Genomic DNA, 19,588 nt, shown 5'->3' with positions numbered 1-19,588 from the left:
CTGCTTGATGTGGAAAGTCTTCTTGGGGCCTGGGATGGGGGTGAGGGAGGAGGTATGGGGGCAGGTGTAGCACTTCCTGCGGTTGCAGGGAAAAGTGCCGGGTGTGGTGGAGCTGGAGGGGAGTGTGGAGCGGACAAGGGAGTCTAGAATTCTACCGTTTGCTCATTTGGTACTACTTTCGTTTTTTTTTGCCCTGCCCTAAGCAAAGGGCACAAACTCACCAGAATAGTTTCAAGCCAGCTGAGCCTTCTCACTCCAAGGGATTCGAACAACTTTATTGGTACACAAACATGTATCTAAGAGTGGATAAAGAGGTGGATAACAGACATTATAGTAATCCAGTTCTGAGAAAGGGTCACCAGACCTGAAACGTTAACTCTGATTTCTCTTCACAGATGCTGCTAGACCTGCTGACCATCTGCTGAGCTTTTCCAGCAATTTATGTTTTTGTTTCCAACCTACTCAACCTCTCCTCGGTAGTCAATTTTCTTAGGCATTAGAGAGGCAAGACTGAATTGCAATGACAGGAAGCCTTTGCTGGGATAGCCCTGAAAGAATGATCCCAATAGGAGATTTGCTGCAGCTATGGGTTAAAAAGCCACACACCAATACAGTAAGGTATTGGGGAAGATGCTAGTGCAAAGTAGGTAGTTTGGGATAGAAACGATTTGGCGTGCAGGTAATGATTAGAGAAGTTCAGTGAGGTTTACAGCAGAATGCAAAAGGCAGTGAATTGTAAGCAAACAGGATTCGAAACAAGATTGGCGGCTTAAAATCATTGATATTGCCAAAATCACAAACTGAAAATCTTTGCAGGAGGATCAGGACTGGGACAAAGTTGGACATAAAGCTTTCAACAGGAAAGCAATTAGGTGGGGAGGGAAGTTGGACTGCCTGTAAGAATCATAAAATGAAAGCAATCTAAACCAGAGAACCAGTGACTGGTTGGTTTGTGGCGGGGTGGGGAAGTGGACTGGGGGGGTGACTGGTTGATTGGGGCGGCATGGTGGCTCAGTGGTTAGCACTGCTGCCTCGTAGCGCCAGGGACGGGGTTCAATTCCAGCCTCGGGCAACTGTCTGTGCAAACTCCACACATTCTCCCCGTGTCTGCGGGGGTTACCTCCGGGTGCTCCGGTTTCCTCCACAGTCCAAAGATGTGCCGGCTAGGTGGATTGGCCATGCTAAAAATTGTCCTGTAGTGTTCAGGGGTGTGTGGGTTATAGGGGGATAGGTATGGGTGGGATGCTGCAAGGGTCGGTGTGGACTTGTTGGGCCGAAGGGCCTGTTTCCACACTGTAGGGACTCTGATTCTATAAACTCCCTTTTTGGATTTAGCAGAATGTTGGGAGATTGGTCACATTACTAGCAGTAGGCTAACTAATAAACAGGTAAACTTGAAGATTACATTTCAAAGTAGACAGGACCGCATTATAATCATACAGCGCAGAAACATTGTTTGGTCCAACTCATCCACACCGACCAGACATCCCAATCTGACGTCCAATTTGCCCACATTTGGCCCATATCCCTCTAAACCCTTTCTACTCATATCCATCAAGATGGTTTTAAATGGTGTACTACCTGTCTCCATCACTTCCTCTGGCAGCTCGTTCCGTACACCCACCACCTTCTGCATCAAAAGTTCTCTCTCGGGTCCATTTTAAATCTATCCCCTTTCACCTTAAACCTATATCCTCCTGTTTTGGACTCCCCATCCTAGGAAAAAGACCTTGGCTATTCACCCTATCCAAGTCCCTCACAATTTTGTAATCCTCCCTAAGATCACACCTCAGCCTCCAACGCCCCAGGATAAAAAAGACCCAACCTATTCAGTTTTTCCATATAATCAAACCTCCGGTCCCAGCGACCTTCTTGTAAATTTTTTCTGCACCCTCAAGTTTAAACAACATCCTTCCTTTGGAAGGACAACCAGGATTACCTGCAGTATTCCAGAAGTGGCCTCACCAGTGTCCTGTACAGCCACAACATGATGTCTCAAGTCCAATACTCAATGTTCTGGCCAATGAAGGCAAGCATGCCAAATGTCTTCTTGACCACCCTGTCTACCTATGACTCTGCTTTCAAGGAACTATGCCCGAGTACCCCAGGTCTCTTTGTTCAGCATTATAGTGAAACAAGTTTGCAAGTTACTTTCTACGTAAATGGAACATATAGAGGTGGATAACAGACATTATAGTAATCCAGTTCTGAGAAAGGGTCACCAGACCTGAAACGTTAATTCTGATATCTCTTCACAGATGCTGCTAGACCTACTGACCATCTGCTGAGCTTTTCCAGCAATTTATGTTTTTGTTTCCAACCTACTCAACCTCTCCTCATTGACAGTCCCTCCATAACAGGTACCAACTGAGGTACCAGTGTGCCAACTTCCTTGTGAAACCTATCTTCCAAGTATTCTGAACTACAAAGGAGGATGAAGTTCTGTGCCAGGAGAATCTGAGGGACGTGAGGCAGGGCTTGACGAGGGCAATGAAAATAGTCACTGGAGGATATCAGGGAGGAGCTGAAGGCTAAATAAAAACTTGCCCTTCACTGGCTTTTTAAAAATTCAGTCCGAGTGGGCACTGCCTTATTGCTCAACCCTAACTGCATTTCAGAGGGTGGCAGCGAGTGGTCTTCTTGAACTGCTGCAGTCAATCTGTTGTAGGATGGGAGTTCCATGATTCTGACCCAGTGGGAATGAAACAGCAGTGATGCAGTCCAATTCTCATGAGAGTTGCTGCTGTGTTAATTAATTGGCAATTTTGAAGGTATGCCTCTTTGCTCAATAAAACCCTCACACGGGAAACAGTTTTGATGTAACAAAGTTAAATTTAATACAAGATGAACAAGAGGTCAATTTGTAAGGACAACAGACTGAGACACACAGAGCAGAAAGGGAGTTGTGGGGAGTGGGAGAGAGAGCTCGTGGGTGAGCGCACACAGGCTAGACAGCATGCCATGGTAGACAACATGGCACTGCAGCCAGGTCAAGGAATTAACAAAAGAGGTCAATGACAACAGAAAACGGAGGTTTGGAAAGCACATGAGCATCAAACTCAAAATCTACAACATCTTGCAAAGCAAAATCTGATTTCTACATGTTCCAAATCTGATACAACGGATTTATGCTAGTAACAAGATAGGACTGTTCAGCCTGTTTCATCATTCAAGTTCAACATGGCTGTCCTGAATATCCATTTAAATATAAAAACAGGAATTGCTGGAAAAACTTAGATCTGGCAGCATCTGTGGAGAAAGAAAGAAGAGAAGAGAGTGTGTTAACTTTGAGTCCAACGACACTCCTCTTCAGAAGTGAAACAATTTGGAAATGTGTGTTATTACTGCTGCAGACAGAGAGTGAGGAGGCGCAAGTGGTAAGGATTGCAACGGTGGTCAGAACTAAAGACAAAGCTCCTGTGCAAACATTTCTGTTTTGGGCCCACTACAGTGTTCCAATGAAGCATAATGAGACTAAAGGTACGACATTCATTTTACAATTGGTATTAAACCTGACAACTTCAGAGCATGACCGCTCCTCCGTTTTTTCAACATCCTCCAACTCACAAACTACACCACACTCACGCCACAAATAAAAAAAGACACAGCCACATCTGGTTCAGAAGAGATCAATTTCACACCTTCATTTTCTTCTGGACTTTTGTCTTTGGTTCTGAGAACTCTTACAATCTGTTCCACTTGTTCCTCCACACCCTCTCTATGCAGCATGAATAACACCATTTTCCAAGCCCTTTCGCTTCTAACGTGACTTGAAATATTAACTCTCTTCCATAGGAGCTGCCAGATTGGAGTTGCTCCAGCGCTGCTTTTATTTCAGATTTCCACATCCATAGTATTTGGCTTTTATTTAACTATATCCATTCATTAGGCTCTCGAATCATTAATAGCTTTGTCTATGAAGAATTACTCACTTTCAATTTTGAAAACTAGTTAAAGGCCAATGTGTATTCCTCAAATGATAGGGCGGCTGTTGTAGTACAGTGGCAAGAAGGCCCAAGTTCCAAGTTCCACCTGCTCCAAAAGTGTCATAACATGTCTGAACACGTTGATTTAAAAATATCTATGCTTCCCAAGGCACAGAACTGATCACAGTACTCCAGATGAGGTCAAACTAGAGCTCAGTACAGCTGCAACTTCCACCTCTTTGTATTCCAGCCATCTTGATAAAAGGCCAACATTCCAGTAGGTTATCATTTTCTGTACCTGCCCACTTGCTTTCAGAGATTTCTGTACTTGAAGCTCCAAATCTTCTGCTAACCCAGGTTTTCCAGCTTATCATTTAGAAAATGCTTGGATCTGTACCTTTTAAGAAAGTGACAGCAAATGACTTCACCCATTCCCACTTTGAACTCCATCTGCCACAATGTTCCTTGTGCAACTTTCTGCTCCATTTTACACTACTTACTATTCCGTCTACGAGTCAGCGTCATTAGAAAACTTGGATATCTGACGTTCTATTTCCTTTGTCCAAGTCATTCATAAATATGGTGAAACGTTGAGGTTCCAACCGCTTCCTGGGAGAAATCATGTGTTCAGTGCCACAATTTGTACCTATATCCACGCCTGTACTAAATTAAATACCCTGTATTAACACGTGTTCAGAAAAAAATGCAGTGCTATAGCACCGTGCCATGTAAACAGAAGTATTGTATATCAATGAGAAAAGGGTAGAGTTCAGTTGATTGATGTTCATATGAGGTTAGAGTAAGCAACATTCATCATTTGCCCACCTACAGGCACAATATAATTAGAATGTTGCAACTGTTCACCAGTAAATAAAAGATTGATAGCTCTCTTTAATGAGCAGATTTGCACATGTTTGTGCCCAACCAATGACCTCATCTTCTGTTTCAAAACTGCCTTTTTATTGTTTGAAATGCGGTAACACCAGCTGGTTACTGTATCAACATAAGGTGCAGGGTTTACTAGCCTTCTACAGAAAAATAGAAATACAATGTTGCAATTTTTAACTAACGTAAAATGAAGGCAATTTCAACAGTCATGTTTTTCACAGGAGATACAATATACTGTGTCATTTTAAACAAAGAACGTAACACCGAACTGTCAGGGCAATTCACTAGGGACAACTAGGCACCAGTAAGCTGCTTAAAATGACCAATTAATTTAGACAATGAACAATGTTATAGTGTTTTACAAATGATAACATAGGAATAGGGAGATGTTAATCAACCCCTTGAGCCTGTTCCATCATTCTATTAGATCTCTGATCTATACCTCAACTCCATTTACAATGCTTTTGACACTCTTTTGACCCCTAGACACTCTTACCCAACAAAATTGCTGAATCTTGAAAACTTCAATTGACATTGAGCACGGATATCTTCTTGGGAGAGAGTACAAGATTGCTACGATACTGCAGGAAACAAATGCCTCTTCATTGCACTCCGTGGCCTGGCCCTAACTTAAAGATAGTGTCTGTGGAGAAATATTCTCTCCGTATCTACCCTGGTAAACTCCATTATCAATTTAAAAATCTCAGTTAGACTATATCTTACATCTTCCAATCTCTCAGGAATGCTCAATTTAACTGTTTAAACTCCAATATCCTTCTAGTGAGAATTGGTACTGATCGCCCCAAGGCCAATATAGTCATTATAATCAAACTGCTCAGATACGTTATGATACCTCGACTACATGTGGGACTTGAGCCCAGAACTCCTGGCCCAGAGCTACCTCTGTGCCACACATCCTTACAAGGCCAATATACCTCTGAGGTTCAGTTCTGATATACTGATTACAGCATCCCAGAAGAGGTCTAACAAAGGCTTTGTTTAAATGCTCGTTATAAATTCTTTGAGATAGTCAATTATATATTAGTCTTTCTTATATATTAGTCTTTCTCATTATGATTCTACCTGTGCACAAGTTGATGTCTGTACATCTGAAATGCAAAATCCTTGACCCTTGCTTAGGACCTCATCCCTTACCACCTAGAAAATATGCCAGTGTGTGTCAAACCCAAATTGGATGGCCTCACATGTACACTCAAATACCTCACTTTTGGCGACTCAATTTGTACTGCCCTTTAAAACTCCTATACAACTTATTATATTTCTCAATGTACTGCTACATGCAAACTTAAATATATGTGCAAACATATGAAATTAGAGATGTAGACCATTCAGCCCAACAGCTTTTCCACCATTCGAGAAGATTATGGTTGATCTGTTTCTTTTGAATTCCATATTTGCATCTTTCTCTGCCAACCCTCAATTCCCCTGTCTAACAAGAATCTAGTCACCTGTACCTTAAAAATGCTCAATAATTCCCACCTTCAGTGTTTTCTGAGGCAGAATTCCAAAGTCACACAAATCCTCAAAATGTTTCATCTGCCCTTGAAGGATAACAGCTAATTTTAAAACAGTGCCCTCCGTTCAGGAACAAAAACAAAATTGCTGGAAAAGCTCAGCAGATCTGGCAGCATCTGAGAAGGAGAAAACAGAGTTAATGTTTCGGGGCTGGTGACCTTTGCTCAGAAGTGATGGTGGCTGAGAAAACGTCAGTTTATACGCAGAAAACAGGGAGGTGGGTGGGTAGGGAGTAAACGATAGGATAGAGCCCAAAGAGAGAGAAAGACAGTTGGACAGACAAAGGAGTTGCTAACGGTCAGGCTGGGAGGGTGAATAGCTGTTAATGGAGACTGTTAGTGACTAGCAACAGGGGGTGTGTACTGGCAGGCTATGTGGTAACAAGGTCTGGTGTGTGGGGTAGGGGGCTGGGACATGGGAGAGTTTAGGCCCTAAAATTATTGAACTCAATATCGAGTCCAGGGGGCTGTAGGGTCCCCAAGCAGAAAATGAGGTGTTGTTCCTCCTCTAGCTTTCATTGGGCTTTGCTGAACACTACAGCAAGCCAAAGACAGAGATGTTGGCCAGGGAGCAGGGTGGTGCGTTGAAGTGGCAGGCAACGGGTAGTTCAGAGTCTTTTTGGCAAGCAGAACGCAGATGTTCTGCGAAGCGGTCACCAAGTCGCCTCAGTTCAGGATTCACCAAGAAATGGAAACTGCAAACTTTCCACGTCAACTTTCTCTTGCCTTGTCATTCTTAACATATGTCAAAAAAACTAAAAACATAGCAATTCCTTCGGAACTCTAGCTGTCACATCTTGCAATCAGAGCAGCCTCAGTTTGTTTCTCCTGTTGCCTGCGTCCCAATCAATAAGCAACCTAGGACACAAAGTTACCTCTAACTCCACACAAATTCAATTTTGGCTAATCTCATGTAAACATTTATAAAATCCATATGAATAACAGTCACTATGCTTTCCTGTCCACCATGAGACTATTTGGCGATTTACTCACTGTATTCATCACACATACTCAGCACCAGTAAGCTGCTTAAAATGGCCAATTAATTTAGACAATGAACAATGTTATAGTGTTTTACAAACGATAACACAGGAATAGGGAGATGTTAATCAGCCCCTTGAGCCTGTTCCAACGTTCTATTAGATCTCTGATCTATACCTTAACTCCATTTACAATGCTTTTGATCCATATCCCTTGGATATGAATTTAAATAATGACTCCTTTCCATCAGTCAAACTTTTGTTTCTCTTGGATGATGCTATAAATTCCAACAGCTGCGCTCCAGCCCATGTTGAACTGACAGGTTTGTGTTTTTATAGGTTTTCTGCTGAACAGAGGGGTATTTAGATTTTTAAAAACCAAAAGACACCATGAGAGTCTGGAGTACTTTACTACTTTTTTATTATTTCATGGGATGTGAGTATTGCTAGCAAGGAATTTGTTGCCCATCTCCAATCACCATAGGAAGGTATTAGTGAGTTAACTTCTTGAACCACTGCAATCCATGAGGGTAGGTACAGTGTAGTTAGGGAAGGAGTTCCAAGATTTTGCGAAGTGGCACGGAAGAAATGGCAATATGTTTACAGGTCAGGACATTGTGGGATTTGAAAGGAAACTTGCAGGTGACGGTACTCCAAATAAACATGCTGCTTTTGATCTTCTAGATGAGTAAGTTTCAGGGTTAGGAAGATAATAATGGAGCCTTGGTGAATTTAGCATTCTGCAGGCTGAAGTTTTCCAGATGGCACCTAACCAGGGTCTTGAACAGAGGCAAGCTGGATTATTTCGTAATCTGTTATCCTAGTTAATACATCCAGACACTGCTCGCTCTGGCAATAGCTTTGAGGCACTGGTGGTCAGCCTTCATGACAACACCTTCATTATCCTGTGCTATGTTGCAGCTTTGAGTACAAAACCTAAAATGGCTTGCACAGACTCGGCTTTAGTTGCACCCAACTACATCTAACTTCTTGAAAAAAGACCTGGTAAGTGCCCGTTTTTCTATTTCATCAATAGCTGCCTGTAATACAAGGTCCTTACTTACAGCTGCTATTGTCTTTGTTGTTGTCCAATTTCATGTTTTCTCCTCTGCCTGAAAAAAACAGTAACTTATTATTCAATTGAATTTATGTGAAAAGAAGGGGGAAATAAAAGATTTACAGACATGAATTAAAAGAAACACTAGTTTAAGTACCAGGATTTCTTATTTAGTAATTAAAAAAGGTGTCTTTGTAAGATGTGCTACAACTGACAAAAGAGATGGGATGATAAAAAAAATGGAAAGTGTGAAACTGATGCCAATAATGTGATGAATTTTAGAAATTGGGACAACACGGCACTCCTGAATGCACATTACATCAAATATCACTGCTATGCGATGAATTTAAGTCACTGACCTCTGCAATGTGCTGTATTTTTAAGGTTATGAATACCAAAGTACAACCACAATTTCTACAATACATGAAGCACAGAGTTTAGAACACATTAGCTGTATTTCAAGCAATACCAATTGAACAGTGCCTTAATTCAGAAATCTAAATCTAGTAAAGTAAGCTTCTTTTACTATTTACCAAGATACGCATCAACCTAGAAGATAAAGTTCAAATTACCTCGCTTCTCATGTGCATGTAGGCGCCAAGTATATTTCAAGAAGATCATAAATCTTAGATGCTAATGATAGACTATGACAACAACTTACACCTGATCACCTCTGCCTTGTAGCTTGAACCCATAACATTATTGTTTAAGTTTTTACTTTCTTTCCAGGACAAGCTACGTACTTGCAACACTAGGGACAAATCTACAAAATACATACTTGACATCTTTGATCATAATCCAAATGGAAGCTAGTTATTTCACACTTTTGAGATGCAATTGGAAGCTTTTTTATTCAAACGATGAACAAGTGCTTTACAAATGATAGTCACTATTCACTTTGCACAACATGATGAAATGTTTTAATATATTATGCTGTCATTCTACAATTCAATGAGCAACTATTCTGAGCAAGCTTTAATACCAGAGTTCGATTTCTATAAAGATACTGCAAATGATGAATTTGATGACTCAATTTTTCTGAGCCCCAGAATCCTTCAAATCAAAATGACACATTTTAAGGGTACTTAAACATTTTCAGCGTAAGGAATGTTGGTGTTGGAGACAGTGCACTTGGCTTTTAAATTATCTGAAGTCAACCAAACTCTGACATCAGACATAAAATGGGCTGGATGGCAAGTAAAACCTACTTTACACTTGTTCCCACAGGTCAATGCAACATCACAAGATTAACCAACTCCCTCCAATACAACGGTCTGAACCTTTGCATTTTCTAAGTCAAACCAACTGTAGCCAATTCAGCTTTGTGCTGTACCCATACTCAAGGCTGAAAACACACCAACTGATTTTACCTACGATCCCTCCAGCTAGAAAGAGACTCATTCAGTCAAGAAACTCAAACACATCTCATCGCCAAATGACATATATTGAGAAACATTAATCTGGAGGGTGAGGAAAGAAGGGAAAGACAGCATGAATAGTAACAGTTAGGAATTGCAGTAGGAGATACAGGAATGTAACAGTAAGCTGGGACTAGCTTCATGGATAAACTTGAGGGTCTTTTTTTATATAACGCATTACAACCTGGACACACTATCCTAAATTTGTTTGCAATGTTAAAAATCAGCTTCCAAATTACACCTGCACCTTATAAATGCAGTTACAATCCACAAGGCAATGACTCTTATTACAGACCATACACTGGAGATTACTAAGTGGTTAATCACACTGCCGCCCAATGGAAAATGGTAAGCAACCTAATCAGACCTGTACAATCCATTTGCTTACAAAGGGGCTGGCACAGAAGCACTAACAGCAAAAAAGTTAATAATATGTTATTATTTAATTTGCACAGCATGCAAAATATTTTAAAAACTACTGAATCCTTAAAAATTGTGAACAAATTGCTGATGAACTGGTTCGAAGGAGGAATGCCAAGATGCCCTCTTGGCCACTGCAACTGACATTGGTGACACATGGCAGCTCAGTATTGCACACGCCCATGACCAAGTTACGTTCTTATCATTTCTTTAAAACCCAGGCTAGCCAGTTTGAAACTCCAAGGGACACTTCCCCAACAGTACAACAAGCAGGACATTAAGCATTTCCACCACTTAATGTAGAAAATTTGAGAACAGTAGGATCATAGTTGCCTTGACATGCATTTGATTGATACCCAGCCACAACAGAACATGCATTCTTACTGTGGTGAGAGACAAAGTTGCATACATTAACATTTGAAAAATAATGAACGTCAGCGAAGTAGTTACTCATTGGGGTGGAATATCGATAATTTATAACTTCTTCTCCCCAGTTCCAACAGAACAATGTCACACATGTTGTTAAAAAAAAATTAAATCTGCACTATGTAAAAAGCAATGTATAACACATTGTATACACTTTAATATAGGATGGGAATCTGCTTCCATTACACCATACAACTCAACTTTTCATCATTTGTTCTTTTTCCCTAGATTAGGCAGTGGGGTTCACTTCAACACTACTGGTTTCGTGACACCAGACAATCATACATTTAATGTCATGAAAAGAAGATTAACCATGACAAGCTATAAGATACTCAGAGTCAGAAAAACTGAAATGCAACAGCCAAGTCACAAACACAAAATTAACCAGTATTGCAGACAAGCAAGGTAGATCCTATCGTAATTGGTGACAGCTATTATGTTGTCAATGTACTTAGAACAGCAACACTGGTATGATGATAAAGTCATTCCTGACATCAGTCCTATTTTAGCTCCACATCTCATTACAAACACATCTATTTTAGTTTGCAAACTGATTCCTGCCAGACAAGCGGAATTTTTACAGCATACCATTCCACCATTTATAAAAGCTAATAAGAACATAAAGAATTGCCATTTTTGTTCAGAAATTTTGCCTAAGGCTGAGACAGGTCATTCTGCATTTTGATCTGGAGACACGCAGAAGGATATTCCTTTCTGCTCTTCCACTCTACTTCTGTGTTTCTTTTTAAAATATTTGCTCTACAGTATGGCCAACAAATGCAAATACATGCAAGTCCAGCAACTACACTCTCTCTCATCTTCACTGACTAGGCACCCTGGAGGTGGTGTGAACCATTCCTGGAGGATTTCTTTTTAAAATCAGCCTGTTCAGAAATGTTATGACATACCTCTGGAGCAAATGGAATGCGAACCCAGGCTTCCTGGCGCGAAGATATGGATACTACTGCCACACAATAGACCCTCCCATTCTTAATTTTAAAATTTCAATATGTTCAAGCTAACTCTAAGATCTGCTGAATCTTTATTACGTGCAGCCATGCATGGAGAGCAGCAGAGGTTTGCAAATTCCTTGGGGATGAGTCCAAAAGGAAAGAACTTTAAAAGGTTATTCAAGGACTTGACAGGGAAGTTGAAGAAACTATTTCAATTAGGATAGTCCAGCACAAAGGGTATAAAATTTAAATTAGCACTTGGCTGTTCAGTAGTGACTTTGGGATGCATTTCTTCAAACAACAGTGTCATAAAAACCTGGAACCCTCTCCAAACAAGCTTTGGAGGTAGACTGAATTAAAATGTACCAATTTTATTTGAAATTTGCGCTAGGCAAGGGTGTTAAGGCTGACCACTCCAAGGCATGTAAATGGAGTTCAGATCCAGCTGAGTCACTATCTGATTGAAGCACAAACTTGAGAGGCTGAATGGTCTTAGCCTCTTGAGCTGCTACCATTTACATCCTGTGTAAATGAACTTGCCCTCTGTACCCCAAATAATTTTCACATTAAATTTCGTATTAAAATAATTAAATTACTCTTCCCATTTAACATAATTCAATCCATCACTGAATTATTCATTCCATCAACTGACTACCTCTTGTAGTATTCATTGTTTCTTAATTCAACGTACCTCCTTCTCTAATAGCTGCAAACTTGCCACTCTTTATTGCTCTAATGATTGATAGTCAGCGAACAGGAACATTTTTACAGCAGTTTTTAAACTGTTTAATACCAGACATCTAATGCTCCAACAGTCTGCTGGATGGTAACTTATCAAAGGTTTCCCCCCGCTGTCAATCCCTTCAAGACACATCGACACACGATCTCATTCTTAAATCTGTGAAATTGATCATGGTGGGACTAGAGGTCCAGAGCCGTAGGCAAAGGATTAAGTTAGAAACCACAAAGTGGTCCTTTCTACACAGGGTTATCCAACGATCAAACAAAGTATTCCTATAATGCATTGGTAGTCCTTTATTTCAGGTCAGTCAATGTACATAGAATTAATAAAAACAAACTTGCTTAAAAAGGTCCAACTTCTTTTAATATACAAAACCCCACAGCGTACATTCCATGCTTGGCCATATACCAAGGGAGTTGCCAAATCATTCAATTCAAATACAAGTAGCTTGTGGATTGTGTTTATGTCTATGGTCCTTGTGAGTTTAATAGTTAAAATTCAGCACAAAGAAAATTAGCTAACATTGCTTAGCATTGTTTAAATGGATAGCATATTTGAAACCTTCCGAGTAATAGATAAGTCAGAGAGACTACACAGCAACTGTTAACATTTCAACAATTCAGAATCCAATTTACCTGAACAACACAGCCGAGTTTTAAAAAGAACGTTAAGGAGGAATAGTTGGCTAACTGTTGTAAAGATACAGGACATCCTTGTTCCTGTTTATCAACCCATTTATTTGACATTTACTTATATTATATGATACCACGAAAATGCTTCAAATAAATACTTCACAAGTTACAAATTATATGAGAACACACGATAAAACTAAAAAGACAAAAATCCAAACTCTTTTTTGTTGGCTCAAAGTCATTACAAATTATCAAAATACTGCACAGGTAATGGCACAGACTTGCCATTAGAGGAAGCAAGTGCTTGCCAACAGGAGTGGTCCAAGATACTGAAAACATATCTACAGTCACCATTTCATTTCTTTTAGCAAAGTCCGAGAAAAACACTGCCAAGTATTCATACAGCATAGTTCTTTAAAAACAAATTTCGAAGTGAACGTTTTCAATTCCTGTTGGTAATTGGTGGTTGGCATATAAAAGGATTGGAAGTGGTACACCTCAGCCATTGATCTTAGCAAAGGACAGTTTTCATTGACCAACTGAAATTAACCAGTAATTCAGTTTCTTTTCTAACAATTCTTTATTCACCCAAGTGTGGTTCAGGGGTTCAAAGTTCACTGTTCCATGATACAGTTCTCCTTTAAGATTCCCAGAATGATTAATTGAAATAGATGGAATTAGCCAAGTGATTCATTTACTTTTTTCACATCAAGATCAGCTGCACTGGACACAAAATGAATCCAAACTTTTACCACAAATTGCTCATAACTGTTACATGTTTTAAAAAGAATAAAAGTTTTAAAAAACTGAGGATTAATTAAAACTGCAACAAAAATCAGGCAGCTACCACCTTTCTTGAAAATACAGTTTCACACTAGGACAGGACTTTGTCACAGATCCCTTCTCAACTTAAGGAAGCTTTGCAATGGGTAAATGGGATAGTTTAAGGAACACACATGCCAACACTGGAAACCAAAGGCCCTGGGTCAGGATATTTTCTAATCAACCTGTTCAGCAATGCAGTTATATACCTCCAGAGCAGATAGGAATTGAACCCAGACAACTTGACAGAGGTAAAGACAACCACTGCACCATAAGAGATGTTAAGGCTATGATTCTGGATTGCTCAGTCAAATGGGATTCAATCTGTGTCTTATCAATCATTTGTTGCTGTTCACAGCCTATTCAACGCAAGCCATACTGCCCATAGTTCCTCCTAGTTTACAGCAGTACGAAGGGCAAATTTAAAAAGGAATGACAGATGTGGGTGACAGTGGAGGGGCTGTTAACACTGAATTTCTGCACAGAATCAGAATTCCTACAAAGTAGAAGCAGGCCATTCAGCCCATCAAGTTCACACCGCCCTTCCATAGAGCAGCCCCCCTATCCTGTCTCTGTATTTCCCAGGGCCAATCCACCTAACTTGCTTATCTTTGGACTGCGGGAGGAAACCCACGCAGGCACGGGGAGAACGTGCAAACTCCACACAGACAGTTGTCCGAGGCTGGAATCAAACCTGGGTCTCTGGTGCTGTGACACAGCAGTGCTAACCACTGTGCCACTCTTGCATTTTCCAGGAATCCATATGACTCACATTAATGGAAACCAAAACATGGAATTTGATTCTGTTCAAAATACTTCCTTTTCCAGGTTAGGAAATGACTTTAAGACTGTCAGCATAGAGTGCCAACAGTACTCTCCTTGACATGGCTCTCCAATGTCATCTTTTACAGGGAATTACTTTTGTGTATCTGGACAGACTGAAGTGCAAACACAGCCAGGGTACGTAACTGCCCAACACTGTGAAACCAGTCTCAGGCAATGAGTGATTCCACATTTCTACCTGAAGGAGTATTCCACTCTGTCTTTCCATGCCAAATGTACACTAACATTCACAAACAATAATACCTGAATATAAGAAATAAAGGAAAGTTGATATTGCTTATTTTCTCATTCCTCCAAACAAAATTACACAATGTTAACTTCGGTGAAATCAACTTTGCAAAACCAACCCTGTCCCCAAACCATTTATAACAATGAGTCAGTGCATAACAGTCACAAATTCTTTGGGGCACAGTTAGGCAACTAAAAATCAAACTCAAAGAAACCTGAAGTATAACTTTCTCACAATGCTTCTACTTAAACAAACCATATGACAAAACAATTTTACAACCCATATAAAGTGATATATCCAAAGTCGCTGGTCTAACTAGCAACTTTGCACAGTTAGACAGGGTAGTCAAGGGGCGGTGTTTGGCACACTTGCCTTCACTCATCAGTGCATTGAGTGTAGAAGTTGGGACGTCAGGTTACAGCTGCACAGGTCATTGTATTCTAAAAGTGGCTCACCAATGTTCAATTCTGGTCTCCCTGCTTGGAAAGAGGTTGTTAAACTTGAAAGGTTTCAGAAATGATTGACAAGGATATTGCGAGGATTGGAAGATTTGAACTACGGGGAGAGGCCGAAGAGGCTTGGGCAATTTTTTTCCTGGAACGGAGGCCGAGGGGTGACCTTATAGAAGTTTATAAAATCATGAGGGGCATGCATAGGGTGAACAGCCAAGGTCTTTTTCCTAGGGAGGAGAGTCCAAAACTACAGGACATAGGTTTAAGGTGAGAGGGGGCAAGATTTAAGAGAGATCTAAGGGGCAATATTTTCATGCGCTGTCAGTGGTAGTGGTGGGCACAGGTACAATTGCAACATTTACAAATGAGTACATAAATAGGAAGGGTGTAGAAGGATGTGGGCCAAATACTGGCAAATGAGACTAGATCAGTTTAGGATACCTGGTCGGCACAAATGAGTCGGATCAAAGGGTCTGTTTCTGTACTGTACAGCTCTGACTCGGTGACCTAATGTCTGCTATTTGCCTCCTTTTCCCTACTTTCCAGCTTCACTAGCAAGTCGCACTGAAATTCTTTTGGTCTGCTAATTATCAAGCCTAGCAAACTACAAAAAGATTGGTTATTTCAGGAGTAGAAAGAAGTTCCTGCCAGTCAGTGATGGAAATAAAAGCAGACATCCAACTTTTTAAAAATCCTATCAAGAACACACAGTTCAAGCCAAATTTTACAGAGCATAAATTTCATTTAGGTGACAAATAAATGCTGCTGTATCAGTATTTGAATTGTTACAAGTCAGACATGACCATTCTTTTGCAGAATACCAAGATTATTCTGGTATTAATAGCTTCCCTGCACACCCAGCTTTTCTATTCCAATAAAAATAATTGTTTCCAACACTTGACAATAGTGGGACTAGAACAGATTAATTTTCTGTCTATCTGATCTTGACTGCAATCTGCATGAAAATGCAATGGATCTCACTTCATCTGAAAAGCTCAAAATGTTAAATGGAGATGGAGAAGAACTAAAACAAATTTCTAGAGCATGGTCCATTGTCCTTCAATTATATCCATTAAAAATTCTTAGGAGTTGTTTACTCTAGGGAAGCAAGATTCCAACAGGCCTCTGTCTGTCATGCTCACAAGTAGCTGTCAAAGAATGATAATCCCTCTGGTTGCTCTTCTTGTGTTTCAATATTTCAATTCATAACATTTCCCTTGCAAGTTTACTTCAGCTCACTTCTGTTGAGGAGTGTAGACTTAAAGAGCTATCAGTGGTGGCGAATCAGACATGGGAGTTAATTCAGAGTTCCAATCCCTGATCCCCATGCAAGGGTATCCTGGTATCATCCACTGTACTTCCCTGCCCTGAGCCCACCAGAGTGCCTGGACAACTTTGGCTACCTGCAATGCCAAATGAAAATCCCAATCGATGCAGCAACAGGGCCTTAACAAGCCCTTTAATTAAATCTGTTTGGATTCAACCAGCTACCTGCTGCTTGCTGGTGGGCTGCCGATCGACTTTAAGCTGCACTCTTGAAATGGCTCAGCAATGTGTTAAGCAAATAGTCAGTAACATGTTCCAGTCCAAGCACTGTCCAAAACACTACCAAGAAGAGGACATGCTGGTAACATTAGATCAGTGCTTTGCAAACTTTATATCTCACATTTAAGCGAGAAAATTGTAAATATGATTCCTCAAATCACAGGGAATGAAGCAGGTGGAAGTAGAGGGAGGGGCAGGGGGACTGGCTCTGAACACAGGTGCGCGTTACAGTAGGTGCCCAGATGTTCTGGGTTCCGGCTGTCTGGAAACCATTGCTGCATCAGAACTTGCAATCTTAAAGCTGAAGTTTTGGGAAGCTCCAATTAGATGAAGGAGAAGGAACAGTTCCATGTAGTGCAGCAGAGACCAGTTGGAGAAAATAACCTGTCCCAGTGAAAATGTTTCTCAACAGTTTGTCATTTTGCCCTTTTGAACGCAGAATTACAATGAAAGTGAATGGGAATCTTCCAGTACACATTTATGAAGAGCAAAGAACCAAACCAACTTGCGTCAACTGGGTAACATTAGGTTTGATGTATTGACAAGAAAAATAGTTCTTGAAACGGTTCATAGATTTGTGATATATTCAACTCAACTGTCTATTTGCAAGCATCAGCACTGTACTTCAGTACTGTAAGCAATGAATTGCTGCAAACTGAAAACACTTCACCAAAATATGCAAACTTCAATCACCTTTCTGTATAAAAAAACTACTGCAGAATCAGTAGCTTTTGCTGCCCATCCCTCAAACACTATGCCTCTTTAAAAATTAAAGATTTTGCTGTCTCAATTTAATCCTTCTAGTCCAAAGAGAATGACTCGTTTGAAATCAGGAATGGCAGAATGTGATCTGAAACCCAGTGCACAGGACTGGGCAGAAGGTGTGCAGAAAAATGCAGCTAGATTTTGACCACAACAAAAAAAACATGGAGGCCCCTACAAATATAACACAATGCTTCAAATGGTGAATTATATCTCCATCATTCCAAACATGCAGTTCTGATTTCACACAACAGGAACAAAGGAACACTGTTTACAGGCACCACCCCTCACAATTACAGATTTTTGGGGACTAGTTACTTTGAAAATCATTGCAACCACTGCCTGCCTCTTTTTCTTCAAAAAAAAGAGAAAACATTTGCAAGTGGCAGCCACCGTTTACTGCAACGTGACAGTCGGGCTATTTAGTCGTCGAGATGGCATGTCAGCAGCACTTGGAGGCAAACCAGAATGTTATTTCTGGATTCCCACAGCCCCGAAAACATGCCACAAAACACACCGAATCCTGGGAGCACCTGTTGCAGGTTTTGTTTCCTACAGAGTGTGTTAAAAGCAGGCTCATCCATCGAATTTGGATAGAGCATCAACCGAGAAATAAAATGTGGGATTTGCTTTAACAAAAAAAAGGGGCAGGTACGGATGAGTTAATAACAAACCAGTGCAAGATTTCCATTCTCTCTTGGGTTTGCAGAATCGCTGCTTCACCCAACACCCAGAGCACTGAAGGTGCTGGATCTCCTTTGTACCACCCTCCCCTTGCCTTGCCCAAACCAGCCCTACGCCCCGGGCCCAGCCCCAGCCCCAGCCTCCACTGTGTGGCCTAGCCCTCAATGGTCAGCCAGCAGCCGACTCCAGGTGGGGCTGGGCTGGGAACTAGGCCCCGCAGAGAGGGAGAGCAGACTGTCCGGGAACCCGCGGCCCAGGGCCTCGGGCTCACTTACGATGGTAACGCTGGCCTTGCGCAGGTCGCGGTTCTCCTCCTGCAGGGCCTTGCACTTGAGCTTGTAGGTCTCCAGCTCGATCTTCAGCACCTTGTTCTCCTGCTGCAGCGAGGCCAGCCGGTTGCTCAGCTCCTCCAGCTTGGAGGCCGAGATCACGATACCGGCCTTGGAGGCGGCCGACGAATTGGCGGGCGGCAGCGCCGATGAACTGCCCGCCGCATCCGTGTCACTCTCGCTGGCGCTGTCCGCCATGTTGGAGCCCACTCGCTGCCTGATCCTGGGCTTGTGGAGGGTGTGCGGGGCGGGGCGGGGCATAAGGGGGCGGAGCCTAAGGGGGCGGAGTAACACGATGGGCGGTGCCACCGCGGAAGGCAGCACGCGGATAGGGGGCGTGGCGAAGTAAAGGGGCGGGGCTATAGCGTAAGATCGGGGCAGGGGCGGAGCATGGGGCGAGGGCGGGGTAATTATGGGCGGAGCGAAGCCCATTGCGGGGCGGGGAGAGGGGCGGTGCCCTGAAAGGGGCGTGGCACGGTGAAGGCGGAGCCTAAGGCCTGCGGCCGCGGAAGGCGGTGGGCGGGGCACAAGCATGGAGGCGGGGCCAATGATGAAACGGGGCGACTTGGCCTCGAAGGAGGGCGGTCCTGTCCTGTGGGGGCATGGCTTGGAGGGAACGTCAGGCAACAAGTGGGACGGGAGGGGGCGAAGGGCTTGTTCTGGAGGGGCGGAACTTGAGTCGCGGGGGCTATGGGATAGAGGGGCGGGGCCTATTCTGTAAGGGGGCGGGAGCGTTTTAGGGGCGGGGCTTGTACTGTAGGGGCGGGGTTTTGTCGCGGGGGGCCTTTTGCTGTAGGGGCGGGGTTTCCGCTGTAGGGCGGGGCTTGTATTGCAGGGGCGGGGCCTGTGAGGGTACATGTCAGCATGTGCAGAAAGGTGGAGTCGAAGGGAGGTAGGTCAGTGAGGAAGGAATGTGGTATAGGTGTGAGGTTGGAAAAGCACAGC

The 19,588-nt window shown here is 42.1% G+C and overlaps 1 protein-coding gene across 1 annotated transcript in view; it reads right to left on the bottom strand.

Annotated features, from left to right (window-relative positions):
* ccdc6b (coiled-coil domain containing 6b) overlaps positions 1-18,888 on the bottom strand; it is a 48,139-nt gene extending 29,251 nt beyond the window's left edge. The window contains exon 1 of the mRNA XM_048608919.1: positions 18,590-18,888. Coding sequence (XP_048464876.1) covers positions 18,590-18,841 — 252 coding nt within the window. The 5' untranslated portion in view covers positions 18,842-18,888. The remainder of the gene's footprint in view (positions 1-18,589) is intronic.
* Positions 18,889-19,588: the final 700 nt, after the last annotated feature.

Source organism: Rhincodon typus, chromosome 20 (genome assembly GCF_021869965.1).
Source record: "Rhincodon typus isolate 14 chromosome 20, sRhiTyp1.1, whole genome shotgun sequence".
Lineage (NCBI taxonomy): Eukaryota > Metazoa > Chordata > Chondrichthyes > Orectolobiformes > Rhincodontidae > Rhincodon > Rhincodon typus.
This window is presented reverse-complemented; position numbering and strand designations above follow the sequence as displayed.